The 16,175-nt window shown below is 39.2% G+C and overlaps 1 protein-coding gene across 6 annotated transcripts in view; it reads right to left on the bottom strand.

Moving 5' to 3' along the window:
• Nucleotides 1-544: 544 nt before the first annotated feature.
• znf536 (zinc finger protein 536) overlaps nucleotides 545-16,175 on the bottom strand; it is a 193,308-nt gene continuing 177,677 nt past the window's right edge. For all 6 annotated transcript variants that reach the window (XM_056248487.1, XM_056248491.1, XM_056248490.1 and 3 more), the window contains one exon: nucleotides 545-823. In XM_056248487.1, the coding sequence (XP_056104462.1) occupies nucleotides 570-823 (254 nt within the window). In that variant the 3' untranslated portion in view covers nucleotides 545-569. The remainder of the gene's footprint in view (nucleotides 824-16,175) is intronic.

Below are 16,175 nucleotides of genomic sequence, written 5' to 3'. Positions count from 1 at the left end.
GGCTGGCACCAAACGCCCCAACCCCCCCATTTCACCATCCACATCCCTCCGTCCGCTCACTCCATCCCTGTGCGTCAGCGGCGCTGGGCAAATGGCCACTGGTGGTGTCATGTTCTTGAAGGGTGTGGTGTGCTCAACAGCTCCCCTCCATCTTTCTTTCCCTTCCAACTGTCGCGAAATCGTTGGCGCGGATCGTTTTTCTGATAAAAGCATTATTTTTGGGACAAAAGACACTCTGAGGAATTTAATGACAGTCTTTTTTTTAACGTTGTCATTTTTTTCCCCTCTTCAGTAATGTCTCTTCAATGCACAATTCAGGCAACTCCAATAAGAGGCATGTATTTAGTTTCAGACTCATCAGAAATATGGTTCAGGTTTCTCTACTTCATCATCTCTATCCTGTGCTTCACAGAACATTACTGAGGCTGAAGTGTTTCAGTGTATTTGGGAGTTTATGATCCCCAACTTATGGAATACTAGTTGTTTCTTTGAGAAGTATTTTACATTTCTTCACGTTTCCGTTTTCGCGTAAAACTTGATCCTTAGAAAGGATCAAGTTTTACGCCGCGTCACTCAAGAGAACGAGGAGCATCACCAGAAATACCTTCTCCTGTGTTCACCTGGCCGGAGGAGGGAAGATTCCCATCCTCCGAGTTCCCAGAGACATCAGAGTCAATGCGAGAGCGTTTGAAGCGTCGGTCCGGGTACTGGCTGTTGTCAAAGGGCATGCGGTGAACACACAGCACGTGGGTCTTCAGGTTCCCTTTCTGAGAGGCGCTGTAAGGGCAGTAGCGGCACTGGAACGGCCTCTGACCTCCATGACCTGGGAAAGAAATCAGTGACATTATCATCCTGTACACTGTCAATATCAAAAGAATTCAACATTTTGTGCCTGATTTTAACCAGAAGGCCCACATAACGCTTGTGTTTAGTATTTGTAAGGTACTCCGTTACAACCACCACAAGATGGAAGTTTAATCTTCTGATACATCAGTATGTATCAAAAGCATTTCCTTGCGGACAATCTCTGCTCTTCATGTGAAGACGTTTTCTTTGTGCGTTATCCTACAGAACTTTGAAAGTGCTCTTTTCAGCTTAGAGCAAGTACAACTGTTTAAGAGATTGGATCTGATCATCGGTGCATTGTACACAATGACCCTTAATAGCCCACACAAGTCTGTTTGAGGAATGCAGATTACGTGCCTATCATATCTGGCTCTCTTATCGGGCCCATCCACTTAGAGCAAAGCCAGGCACTTTCAGCTTCACATACTTTAGAACATTAATAACAGTACATTTGCTCTCCATTTTTCTCAATTCAATTTGAAAAGCACTAAATCAAATTAACATGGCGGTTTAAAATAGCAGCCGCGTTGGTGTGGAGAATGTAAAGTGGCTGCATTAAAGGTGTAGCCGCAACGCAACGTGAAAAATGTACGCATCCCCAAAGTAAGTGTGTGTATCTTCGGCTGCTTGCATATGCGTGTGTGGCCCCCAAAAAAGAAGGATTTATTAGCACTTTGTGTTTGGCTTTGGAGTCTCAGCGGCTTTCGAATACTACAATGTCTGCTGAGGCCTCGGTACAAAGGGGATTGCTACAAGTTTTAGAGCTTTCGATGTTCCAGTTGTCTGATAAGCAAGCCGGCGATGCACAATCCCGGCCGCTTCATTCATACGCACTTTAATTTCACACTCCCTTACATTGCGCTAAGTCGGAGAGGCAGCATATTCTCATGCCACCAGTGTCACCAACTGTAAGTCAGCTTTCTTTCATTTTTATTCTCCTCTCTTTTCTTCTCCCCTATCTTGTCTCTCCCTGAAGCGGCGGCTGTTTAGGAAAACACAGAGGGAGCTGGGCGTTGTCAGAGATTGGTCCAACTGGCCACGGAATGGGGTGATTTTCAACCCCATTTAAAAAAGGAAATCTACATTTTCTGTATATGGGATAAACAGAATAAATACAGAAATGCAGAGGAATATTGGGAGGAGAGCATTGTGCTCACTGTGGCTCTGACAGGACTCCAGGTAAATGATTAACAGGCCCCAGAGACGAACAAAAAAGAAAAACAACGCCTATTGACATGTAACCTCTGTCACAGCTCTCGGTATTCATCCAGAAAGCTTCCAGCTCCAGCTTCCCTTTTCAAAGTGAGATAATACTGCCCCTTCAGGGTGCCTATTTGGTGGTCAAAATAATTGGCAAGAATGAATCATATTTCGAGGGCACATTTTTCTTATATCAAAAAGAGCATACACATTGAGTCCCCTCTCAAAATGTTTCCCATAATAGTTGCCCCGATTACTTAAATACTAATTGGGGCAATTTTGGCTTGTTGCTGCTTGTTCCTAAATGACAAAAGAAGAGGGGACAGAATAGGAGATTTTATGTACAAAGATTACAGTGTGTCATAGTGTGTGTGCCATGCTAGTACACTACAGCAAGTTTGTTCTTTGAGTGTTCAAAGCATGGCATGATAACATTTTCCTCAAATGCATCTCTCTTTCTTATTTTAGCACCTTCAATCTCTAAAACATAACGCACACATATTAACACTTCAGTATTAAAGCAAAATTTTAAATATATTTAACAGAGAGATAGAGAGAAAGGGTTAATAATGGGTTAAATATTGTCTCTGATATCTTGCAATCTAAAAAAGCAAAACGTTGACAGTAATGGATTGGGTTATATAGGGTGTGCTGATTATTATTAGGATTAATTAAAGAAAAATAGAAGTTAATGAGAAACCTATGAGTACAAGTGTGTGTTTGTGTTTATACTGGGGGACAATTGTCCCCATACATTCATTAAATCTGACAAAACCTCTCATTTGGGGACATCCAGGGACAATAAAGACACACATTTTTAATAATTAAAGAAATATTTTTTTATTTCTAAAATTGCAAAGCGTACTCTTTTAATCTGTAATAATTATGATTACCTTTACTTTACATTTACATTACATTTACATTTCATTTATTCATTTAGCAGACGCTTTTATCCAAAGCGACTTACAAATGAGAACAATAGAAGCAGTTAGACTAACAGTAGGACAACAATACGTAAGTGCTATAACCCCTCTCAGTTTAATCTTAGTGCAGGTTTTTTTTATTTTTTTTTTTATTTTTTTTTTTATATAGAATAGAAGAGAAGAGAAAGTGTTAATTCTACTGAATCAAGTGCTGTCGAAAAAGATATGTCTTCAGCAGTTTCTTGAAAGTGGCTACTGACTCAGAAGCTCTGGTTGAGTTAGGCAGATCATTCCACCAACAGGGAACAGCCATGGTAAAGGTCCGAGAAAGAGATTTTGTGCCTCTTTGAGATGGTACCACAAGACGACATTCGCTAGCAGAGCGCAGGTTTCTGGATGGCACATAAGTCTGAAGTAATGAGTTTAGGTAAGAGGGAGCAGTGCCAGTGGTTGTTCTGTAGGCAAACGTCAGTGCCTTGAATTTAATGCGAGCGGCAACTGGCAACCAGTGCAATTGTGTGAGGAGAGGAGTGGCGTGTGCTCTCTTCGGCTCATTGAAGACTACTCTGGCTGCAGCATTCTGGATCAATTGTAGAGGTTTGACAGAGCAAGCTGGAAGACCAGCCAGGAGAGCATTACAATAGTCCAGTCTGGATAAAACAAGTGCTTGGACGAGGAGTTGTGTGGCATGCTCTGTAAGGAAGGGCCTGATCCTCCTAATGTTGTGCAAGGCAAATCTGCAGGACCGGGCAGTTCTAGCAATGTAGTCTGTGAATTTCAACTGATCATCAATTACAACCCCAAGGTTCTTAGCTGACCTTGATGGAGTTATGGATGACGAGCCTAGCTGAATGGAGAAGTTGTGATGAAGTGTTGGGTTGGCCGGGACCACAAGTAGCTCTGTCTTCGTAAGGTTTAGTTGAAGGTGGTGGTCCTTCATCCAGCCAGAGATGTCTGTCAGGCAGGCTGAGATACGAGCAGCTACCGTCGGATCGTCAGGCTGGAATGAGAGGTAGAGTTGCGTGTCATCAGCGTAGCAATGATAGGAAAAGCCATGTTTCTGAATCACAGATCCTAGTGATGTCATGTAGATGGAGAAGAGGAGTGGTCCAAGCACTGAGCCCTGAGGCACCCCAGTAGCTAGATGTTGGGTCTTAGATGCCACACCTCTCCACGACACCCTAAAGGACCTACCTGAGAGGTAAGACTCGAACCATTGGAGTGCAGTTCCCGTACTTAAAAACAATAAAAGTCCAAGGTATGTCCTCATATAGGTAAACATCTATATGTGTGTCGCATAATCATGAATGTCAGCAGTGATGGCATCTCTTTCTTTCTCTTTCTTGTTCCCTCTTTCTTTCTCTCATTCTTCTTTTCATAGCACTCCAGTGATTCACATCTACTGCAACTGAGGTGCCAAGTGACATGAACTAGCATGAGGAATTTTATTTCTCCAATCTCTCTCTCTTTTTCTCCAGTATGTTTCCACATTTTTTTCATTCTGTTTCCCGAAACTGTGAGTCCTGTGTGAGTAAAAATTCCAATGTACTTGTTACCAATGGCCAATAAATCTTTTGAATGCTCCGTGGCCAAAAACCACACATGAACACATTTGCACCTCTATACATACAAAGCTTTGCAAAACAACATATGGACATGACAGGTGATTTTTATCTCCAACAACCCTTTTTTCCTCTTACCCCTTTCCATCATTTTCTAACATTGTCTCAAAATAGAGAGAGAAAAAGAGTGCGAACGAGTTCTATTATTTTCAGCGGTGTGCCATTATCACGCCTGCCTAATTAACCCCTGAAGGCCTCATATGTGGAGATCAGAGGGTGAAGGAGAGGAGGGGGGAGAACCGATGACAACACCTACTTCCTGCAAATTCCACAATATCACTCCATCAATGTCCTTCTCACCGTCTATCATTCCAAAAATTAAAATAGAACAAAAAAAAAATTATCACATTTATTCATTCAGTTCACTCGTTTTCTCTCTTCTACATAACACATCTTAACATCATTGAACCTAGTCTGTATCTATATCTCATCTCCATCCTCTCTGAAGACACGTCTAATGCTCCCTCTTGTGGTGCCACCTGCTTTTGCCCTCTCACACTCTCCTTTTCATTCTCCTTTTCTTATCTCGTCACTCTCACACACACAAACACACACAAACACACACACACGCACGCACACACACACACACACACACACACACACACACACACACACACACACACACACACAACAAACACGGAGGTGCTTTGTAATCAAAATCAGTCTTATATAAATTCCATCTGATGCCAGAGCTACCATCTGTGAAAGAATGCTGCCTCTCACCTCTGTCTGTCTGTGAGAAGTCACCCTCTCCAACGCTCAGTAACAAAGAGTGTGTATGTGTGTGTGACAGAGAAAGAGCGGGAAGAAGGGTGTTGAGGAGGAAAAATGATTAATTTGCAGAATGCTTGTGATTTGCTCATATATTATTATAACAGCTCATCAGCACATGACGAATCCCTTGCCCCACGCAGCAGAAAGAACCTGCAGGGCTTCAGCATTTTTACTGTGTGTGTGTTTACACACTCGAGCATGTGTCCCTGTGTATGTGTGGCATGTCTTTGAAAAATAATAGCTCATGAGCATGTCATGAATGTCTGTTTCTGCATGTGTGTGGCTTTGTTTGGGAGGAATACTGCATGTTTAGAGTGTGTGTGTGTGTGTGTGTGTGTGTGTGTGTGTGTGTGTGTGTGTGTGTGTGTGTGTGTGTGTGTGTGTGTGTGTGTGTGTGTGTGTGTGTGTGTGTGTGTGTGTGTGTGCGCATGTGTGTGTGTGTGTGTGCGCATGTGTGTGTGTGTGTATGGGCTGGCACCTGACAGACTGCAGAGCCTCTAATGACTTTCAGATGCTCACTGTGAGTAACTCCAGCTTGAGAACGAGCGAGATAGGAATACTGAAGGAGAGAGAGAGACTTCCGCTCTACGGGTGATTAAGGGTTTAAACACTCACATCCTTTCAACTCACACTGTAGATATGAATGAGTTCACCTGAGTTAAACACTTCCGCTCTGTGTCAATATCACACAAATAAGAATGTGTTTAGGTATTCAGAACAACAACAACAATGCAAGTCATATTGCTTTTATACAACAGTTAATTTTGAGTGACTTACATTTTAGATGCAACATACTTTTATTTTTGGAGCGGCAATGAAAATATTTCTAAATAAGGCCACAGTAGTATAGTGTTTTTTAAACAAATCAGTTAAATGAATGATTCAATGACTTGCTCATAAAGACAATCTCTTGTTTCATTCCTGAATGATTAAGAGTTTTTGAACAAATCGGTTGAAGTAATCATTCAATGACTAACTCATAAAGTAATTGGCTGCATCCGAAATCGCATTCTCTCTGTGTAGGCACGTCTTTTGAACAAGTACTTACTTTGTAACTGTTAATTGTTCTATACATTTTTAATGTGAAGTATAAATGTAACCCGGACATACTACATTCGTTGACCTACCAGTGTCAGTTGTGTCACTTTACTGACATTCACAAATCCTCTCCCATGGCCTAATTGGATAGTAAAGCATCCATTGGATGCACACTTCAAATCATCCAGGTACTTTTCACCTACTGTTTTATGAGTATCGTCTATTGATTTTACATATTATTTGTCACCGACTACTGCATACAGTAGGGAAGTAGGCATATTCGGATGCAATCAGTCTATCTTTTCTTTGTTCCTGGATGAAGCAAAGGATTTTTAAACGAATCGGTTAAATGAATCGTTCACTGACTGACTTATAAAGTCACTTTTATCATTCAGGTGAATCAGTGTTTTGAACAAATTGAATAAATGAATTGATCAATGATTAACTCATAAAGACAGTCACTCGTCGCCACCCTCTGGCATAACGATGTAACCTGCAAAAAGAGTAACTGAAAAATACACACCAATACACAAACTGACAGTCTGTCGAAAGACAGAGACAAGCAGCATAATGTAAACGGTGAAAAGTCCCAGTACTGTTGGACTGTGCTCAACAAATCAGAATCGAGGGCTAGAACATACTGTTGTATAAATGTTAAAATTCAAAACTGTGGAGAGTCAACGTGCTCAAAGATCACCTGCGTCTGAGTCATATACCCTGAGTGCCATATTGAGTTCTGTTCTTAAAATGTTTTTGAACAACATACCCGTAATGTGTTTCTGTAAGCAAAACTATGCCTGGCTTTAAGATAAAACGATACTCTAGGCCTTTGTGATATTTCAAATATGATCCATCTGTAGGAATTACACAAAGCTGTGCATGTGTGTGTTTTTGGGCCAGGGTTTTCTGCTCTGTGGAGCATGTTACATATCCCTGTGCTTATATCTGAGTGGAAACTTTCTGTCCCTCTCTGTGTGTGTTTGAGTGTCACCTACAGTATATGGAAGAGAAGGAAAAGATAAAGAAAAACAGAGGGAGTGTGTGTCTGGGGAGAACGCAAGCCACAGAAGGTGTGAGCAGTAAAAAGTGATGTACCATCTGTCGGCCAGTAATAACCTGCGTGTTGTAAAGGCTGGGAGATTACTCAGCAAAGAGAGCTTCCAAACACCCAAATCCCTCCGCAACGTTAGTGCGCTACGCACTATCTCTCCCCACCTGCTCCCAAAACCCTGCTGAGAAAGATTCCACACTAAAACCGACATCACACCTTCAGATCCACTCGCTCTGATTCGGTAAACACAAAGAAGCAAAGACACCACTACAATGGACTGGAACTAAGCTGAACATCTTTGCACCTGCATTGTTCTCAGTAACAACATCCACCTTAGTTAAGTTTTATCATTATAAAGTTTAAATGCATTCGATATCAAGAGGTTTCCATACAAAAAAAGGTTTTGAATTTTGCTAATGAGCCTCTATAGTCAACCACAATGTTTTTTTCTCAAACTGAAAAGAAAAGATTGTATAGCACTAAATGCAGCTCTAATGGAAATAGTTTGAAGAAATGATGCTGTAGTCTGACTCTCTAGGGGAAAAAAACAACAACACAGAAGAACTTGGATTTGGCATTGTGTGTGTATGTATCAAAAGCAAACTCTAAAAGCTCCACCGGGGAAGCAGCTCCCATGTTAACCGCTGAACTAGATTACAAACTGATGCAGCAGGCGTACCTCTTAATATACTCTCTGTTTCTCTGCTATACATTTCCCAGTCTGCCTGCCACTATATCTCTTTTCAATCTTCCTTACTTGGCTTCATTTCTCTCTTTTCTGAACAAATGGAATTCTTTGAAGTGTTCCAGAGCGTTTCGTTTTGTTTTTCCACACGGACATGTCTGAGTAACAGTGTGCAGAAAGTTAAGGGAAGGATTTTTGGGATAATATACCACTTCCTTTACTGACAGTGCATGAGAGGTGCTGGCAAGGGTCTGAATGGAGTCCCGTGATTGGTCAAGAGTTAGAAAGGCTCATGGGTAAAAGGCAGTATATACATCATGTGATGAGAGCGATGTGTCATGCAGTCTCAGCAGGACTGTGTGTCTGTGTGTGGGTATCTGTGTGGCCAGGGGAGGAAGAGTTCATGAGTACTCATCTGCAGGACTGCTCACTTCTCTCCTTCTCTCTATCCCTAAAGAGCATATTGCTGCACATTCTAGTGCTGAGCTGTCACGGCAGACACATAATAAATGTCTTGGTGTGTGTGCGTGCGTGGGTGTGTGTGTGTGTGTGTGTGTGTGTGTGTGTGTGTGTGTGTGTGTGTGCGTGTGTGTGTGTGTGTGTGTGTGTGTGTGTTTTTGCAAAGTAGAGAGAAAAGAGAGCATCTCGTACCTGATGAGTTTCATTTGGTCATTCTGGACAAAAAAAATAAATAAAAAAGTACTGTAGCATGGCTGAGTGATGCATCAGCACTTTGATATGTACGGGAAAGCAGGGATAATCGAGCCCGTTCTCATCCCAAGGCGTAATATACTGACTCTTTTGCCAAAGCGTCTATATCCAACGCACATGGCACCCTTTAGCGTCATATGAGACGCAGATATATGGCGCCTCCTAGTGGTCTAACCCTAACACTACCCCAGACCTAAACCTACCCAAAACCGAAGCGTGTTATATTGACGCTAAAGGGTGCCATATGCGTTGGATATAGACGCTTTGGCAAAAGAGTCAAAATATTACGCTTTGGGATGAGAATGCGTTTTGATAATCATAACGCTGACATTTATGCAACACTGAACTATTTAGAATGCTTAAGGTAAAATGTCTTTCTGAGAAATTGTATTTACAATAAAACATTTTAGACAGTTACTGTATCTATGTTTTTCCAAAAAAAAAAAAAACTATTATTTTCATATAGACATAATCATTGCACACACATATATATATATATATATATATATATATATATATATATATATATATATATATATAACATGAACACAGAGAACCAAAACTTACATTTGCCATAACTGTTCATATTACAATGTAGATTGGGGCTCAATTTTAAACTGCAGATTTTAAGTCTTCCTTAAAATATGTATTTCCATATCAGCTAGTTTACATGCGTAAGTCTGATCTGTATTAATGCTTATCCATAATCTTAAAATATTATGCCCAGTGTCTGAGCAGGTTGTGTATCATAGTAAATACAATTATTCACACACTTCATTTTCATTTGTTGTTACATTCATCACACATTATCATTACAATTAAGCACGAAACATCGGCCTTTGTGTATGTCTAATTTAATTGTATCTGACTCAATTAAGTTAATGGGTAAATCTAATTGACAAAGCTAATGACGGCTGTCATGTCAAAGATTTCAAAGATAAACAATTTAGGCTAAACCTATAAATATATAAGTATAGATAAATATATATGTATAAATAAATGAGCAAAAAAACAAACAAAATCTGTATGATTACTATACAGTATTTGTGGTATAATCACCATGACAGTTTTTCTTTAAAAAAAGCAATGCAATATTTTGTCATAAATACTTTCGCAATCAATATATTGAGTAAACATACCACAATAACAAAAATGTAATTATATGCAAATAAACAAACAAAAATGAAACTATGAATAGAGGAAGTACAAACAAAAAGTTTGTTTCCCCCACAAGTTCACATTTTTATAATCCTTGCTTGAAAAATATTGGGCTATACTGTCTGTGATGAAGGACTTGAGGATGAAACTCGACGCAAGCTAAAAAAATTCCCCCTGGATTACTTAATTAAAAAAAAATTCTGTACTATTGTTTGTGCGTGGTCTGGCCTATCTTCACCATTATACAAACTATGTTGTAGATATCTGTACATTTTAGTAAGCATATTGCGCAAATATTCTTGAGTCAATCTATTTACACAATGAAAGATGCCAAATTTCGCAGACATAATTGTTGGTCAGGGTGTTGCACTAAGAAATGCAAAAACACATGCAAAAACAAGAGAAAATCATCAGAATATGTATGTAGTAATAGCCAATGTATGCTTTTTTGCTTTCTATACATTTTATTCATACTAAAATATTTTTTTTTTTACCAAAATAATTTTGTCAGATAAATACCTGAACCAAGTTTAGTGTTATGTTCTTCCTTCAAGAACTAACATTTTTTAAATATATTTTAAATATATAAAATAGTTTCCTCATATTATGTGAAAACAATGAAACACAATGAAAACAATGAAAACTAATGATCATTAAATGAACAAATGATCATTAAAAACAAATATTCCCTCCGGATATCACTTTTGGCCACCACTGTGTGTGTGTGTGTGTGTGTGTGTGTGTGGGCTGGCACCTGACAGACTGCAGAGCCTCTAATGTGTGTGAAAACAGGTTTATAATACAGAGGTTAGTAGGATAGTAAAACCTGATACCACCACATCATTCCCCACAAGGGAAATTATTTAGTAAACATACTAAATGATTTTTTTTTTTGAAAATGTAAAAATGCAGAAAGTTTTAAGGGTAGGCTAGTGTAAGGGGATAAAATATACAGTTTGTACAGTATAAAAATCATTACGCCTATATGAAGAATCACCACAAAGATAGCAAAACCATGTGTGTGTGTGTGTGTGTGTGTAATTTAATATATAATGAAAGTGATATAAAAATGAAAGTGAATATATTTGCAGCAAGCAGTTGTTCCTCAAGGCTTCCACACTTGAAAAGACAATCAAAACATTCCCTTTCCCACAGTCCTCAGCACTAAGCAGACTGAAATGAACAAAGGCAGAGGATGGAGGTGTGTGTGGCTGAAGCTCCAGCACTGGGTCAGCAGGTGTTGTTCTGCTAGCCATAACATGATCCATGGCTTTCTAATGGCTAAAGGGGAGCAAGGCCGAGCGTCACTGGACCTCCAGCAGGACTAAGTGCTCATCTGCTCAGGTATCAATAACATTTCCCATCAGCTTTTATATACACCAATACTGATTTTTTCCCATGCAGACACGGAAAATATTGATGAGGGCGACTCAATGCAGACGCAATAGGCCTATGTGGACTGTTTGCATGTAAGCTACCTGGAAGTAGATGTAAAATTGAATAAAATATCTCGCTCTCTTGTTACAAGTCTCATACGACTCTTTCCACATGTTTCTCGTGAATTTCCCGTCCACCTCCATCTTCCTCTCTCTTCTCATCATTTCCTTTCTATTTTGTCCCCAGGACCAATTTGTCTTCTGTAAGAGAATTCCCTGAGTTCGGAGGAGTCAGTGGAGAAGGCTTTGGCAGTGGGGGTGTGTGTGGGGGGGATGGGGGAGGTGGAGGTGGCTAGGAAGGGCCACCTCCAAATAAGTTCCATTAATCACCCAACACACTCTAATGTAACTAATATTTTACAATTAGAGGAGACAAGACGGAGCTCCGAGCCATCTATCTCTCTTATACCACATGATCATCGATTCATAAGACCCTGCCTGAGAGCTGAGCAAACACACACACTCTTGTTAAGTTGCACGTGTATGTGTGTGAGACTGTATGTGCTCGCCGATGATGAGCATTATGACACGGTGTGTATCCACTATCCAGACGCCCACAGAGCTCTCGAATGGTGACAGATGACTGTTGTCTGCGTGCGTGTAAATGAGAGAGGAAGAGTGCGCAAAAATGTGTAAAAATGTGAAAAGGCTGTCAAAGAACGTCTGATAAGATTGATTACGGATTGACTGCAGATTGAAAATGGAAATAGAGTGCAATTCTCTCTGCAGACAATGCGTTTCTCTCTCAGATATCATTTAGTTGCCCTTAATGACAAGATATGCTAGTGTATAAACAGGCTAATCCATGTGACTGACTCAATGGCAGAACAAAAATATAAGGTCTGAATGTTAAAATGTCTGTCACAAGCTCTCACGTCATTTCTATCAAGATTTACTGATGTAATATCCATTTCTTGATTGTAATCTATTATATGTCATGTGTTGGTGTTCAAAGATAACACAGTGTTCAGCCTCCATCAGAAGCATTGTTGCTATAAGTTGGTTTATAGCGCCACCTGGTGGTGTGAATAAAGAATTGCGTTTGCTATAGTATGCAGCCTGCATGCAGGCCAAATGAAAGCCAGCTGAACAAATGAGAGAGAAGAGAGGTTCAAGCGCAGGTCACCATCTGCCCAGCTACAAGTGCTGGCACACAGCAACCCAGCCGCGCAGCCTTCTTAAACACATCAGCTACATACACACACTCACACAAATATGACACCAGAGACAGAGTGACACTAATGCGCTGAAATACCTTTTACAATACGTAAATTTACGCACACAAACGTGTATATCCTTATTAATTATCAATATATCTTATACAAATAAATATTATCTTGATAACTTCGTATGGTGACTAAAAGATTACCATACTCGTACTCCAAATGAATACTTAATTGATACATGAATTTAAAAAAAAAAATGTTTTAAAACAAAAAGAAGCTAATTTGCTACATTTGAGTGCTGTGAAACCAGCCTAAACCAGCCAAGACCATCAAACAAGAGGGAAAACCAGTATGATCTAAAATAATCCAATGGTCAAATGCAGAGGTGTAAGTATTTTTGGGGTAACACTTTAGAATAATGCTCAATTCGTCAACATTAATGCATCAGATATCATTAACTAACATCGAAAATGTACTTTTCCCAGCATTTATTAATTTAGGTTAATGTTAATTTACTCATAAGACATTCATAATGCATGGACTAATGTTACATATCATTGTCCATTATTAGTTCATGATGTCGACCGCATTAACAAATGGTAAAGTGTACAACTAATGTTGTAAAGGGTAACACTTCTTACACATGTTATATGTACTTACTATAGTAATAAAAGTAAATAAAGAATCATTACATGCAACTAACTAAACCAAACCCAAACCCAATGGTAAGTGCATGTTGTTAATTAACATTACTCATTACTTAAATGTATAACTACACTGTAACAAGAACTATATAACAACAACCGGTTACACTTTATGTTAAGGTGTCCGCGTTACAGTGTAAGTATACATTTAAGTACAGAGTACTAATTAACTACACACACTTACTTTAGGGTTAGGTTATAGGATTGGGGTTTGATTTAGGGTTAGTTGCATATGCATAATTTATAGTTATTACTACAGTACATGTGTGTAACACGGATAAAGTGTTACCCAAAACTCGAAAAATCTCGAACAATGTTACAAATTTTTAAAGATATCATTAGATTTGATAAGATAATGCATTAAACCTATGACTATCTATTCATCCATCCATATCTTAAAGAAATAGCTTGACTTTCTTCAATTTCTTCACTCAACAGCTCCAGACAAGCTAGACACAAGGAGGGGGTGCAGGAAAATGAAACGGTTATTTTTTCAGGATGTGAGTTTTATTAGGTCCAGGCCTTTCTCCATCTGGTCTAGTGTAGCTGATCCGTTTAAAAATTAGTCAGGCGTTGACCTCAGACACCTCCCCTCACCGGGTCTTGACGGCAGGTTAACACAAATATGGATCCCATCAGACTAAAGGGTATCAGGTTTCCCTCCACTGAGACCCCGCTAACCCACAGGAAAAGGTTAAGAAAAACATGAAATACGGAACTATAATGGGAAAATGTTCTCTCAGTCTGCGGTGTGTAAATGTGCGTGTGAGAATGGTTTTCATGTGTTTAGAGAGCAGGGTCTTATCTCTCTGAGGTATTGACACAACAGGCCTCTGTGCCAAAGGGTGTCAGTTTATCGCATGTCACTGGCCTACGTTGCGCGAGTGTGTGACGGGGCAGCCTACGTTGCGCGAGTGTGTGACGGGGCAAATCCATCTCTGAAAGAGGGCTGGAGAGAGGGAACGTCCTTGAGAGGTATATCCTGTGCTTGTATGTGTTTCTCTGATACAATTAATGACATCAGAGAAACAGCAGACATATCTGCGTACTCCACTTGGATCAGATCTTAGAAAGTAAAAAAAAAAAGGTCATTTAGGCTAATTCATGCCACAATGCTGAATTGTATGTTCACATGGACTACAGAATGTATTGTCTTGACTGAAAAAGTTAGAAAAGGCAAAGAGAAAATTGAAAAAAATAGGATGAGCATCATTGGCACACTAGTTTCCAGCTCTCACAGGTTTGGGGAATTAACACGGCTATAGCCCTAGGGTAGAGAGCCACAGTTAGCAGGAACACAGCCGGTAATGCGAGCTGTCATAATCCACACTGCTCCCGAGTCAGACACACACACACACACACACACAGAGGCCTGTAGCCCTGCAGCTAACACCATGTACTACACTTAACATGGGAGTCAGGGGTGCAAAGAAACATGGAGGACAGATAAATGTATCATTTCTGCTGTCTATCGTACAAGTCCTCAGCTCACACGTGTGCTGAAATGTTGCCATGTGTGTGTGTCTCTGCAACTCTATTTGAGAGAGAGAGAGCTGGGTTTAAAATTTTGTTAAATCTCAACCATATATTTGGGTAACGCTTCCTTTTACAGTACAGTACTTACGTGTACTTACAGTGTACTTACCTAGAAAGTACTGGGTAATATAAGGTAAGTACATGGGTTAGGGGTAGGTTTAGGGGTAGGTTCAGGGTTAGTACCTAGTTATTACCCAGTAATTATAATTACTATAATAAGTACATGGGTAACAGGACTGTAGCCGATAAAAGTCCTCTTTGCTTATTGTATTTTGTCTTTCCAGTAAAATGTCAATATTCTTGTTAAAAAATGTTAACTCAAAAAGCAACATTAGAAGATATCTTGTCACTAAAAAATATCTTCAGTGTATTTTATGCATTTTGTCTTGCTCTGCTGGTAGATTTTTCCACTCACAATTATATATAGCCTACATGAACATCAAAATGGAAATAGGCCTACATACATCGGTAATATTTCTTAAATGTTTCATATGCTCACCAAGACTGCGATTATTTGATCAAAAATACAAAACAGTAATATTGTGAATTTTATTATTAATAAAAAAAAAAAAACAATTGTAAAATGCAATATATTCATGTGATGGAAAAAGCTTCCAATTTTTTTCAGCATCATTACTCCAGTCTTCAGTGTCACACGATCCTTCAGAAATCATTCTAATATGCTAAATTTGCTGCTAACAAAAAATATCTTATGCTTATTTCTTGTGCTGCTTCATATTTTGTGTAAACAGTGATACTTGATGAATAAAATATTCAAAAGAAAAGCATTTATTTGAAACAGAAATCTTTTGTAACATTATATCAAATGACTTTACAGTTATATGAGATACATTTAATGTTTAATGTGTCCTTGCTGAATAAAAGTATACATTTCTTTCAAAAAAAAAAAAAAAAAAAAAAAACCTTTAGTTTGTGGTACATTTATTGCGCCCTTTCCTCACAAAACGTTTTGTAAGTTCAAAGTTAAAATTGAAAATATGTAGCACAAAAAAATGCTCAGTTGTTCACACTGGTGTTTCATAGTTTGAATACATTTTATTTCTCATTATAAGTACAGTTCAGTAGTTACAAAACAAAGCATCTGCCATGAAGATACAGCAACCAAATGAAAATCATACAGTCCACAAGACAGCTCAGAGGTGTGGAATGCTCATATATTAGTCCAGAATGACAGAGAGAGAGAGAGAGAGAGAGAGAGAGAGAGAGAGAGAGAGAGAGAGAGAGAGAGAGAGAGAGAGAGAGAGAGAGAGAGAGAGAGAGAGAGAGAGAGAGAGAGAGAGAGAGAGAGAGAGAGATGCTCAGTT

This window comes from Rhinichthys klamathensis, unplaced genomic scaffold (genome assembly GCF_029890125.1).
Source record: "Rhinichthys klamathensis goyatoka isolate OS25496 unplaced genomic scaffold, OSU_Roscu_1.1 h1tg000055l_1, whole genome shotgun sequence".
NCBI lineage: Eukaryota > Metazoa > Chordata > Actinopteri > Cypriniformes > Leuciscidae > Rhinichthys > Rhinichthys klamathensis.
Note: the sequence above shows the minus strand (reverse complement) of the source record. Positions and strands in the feature narration are given on the sequence as shown.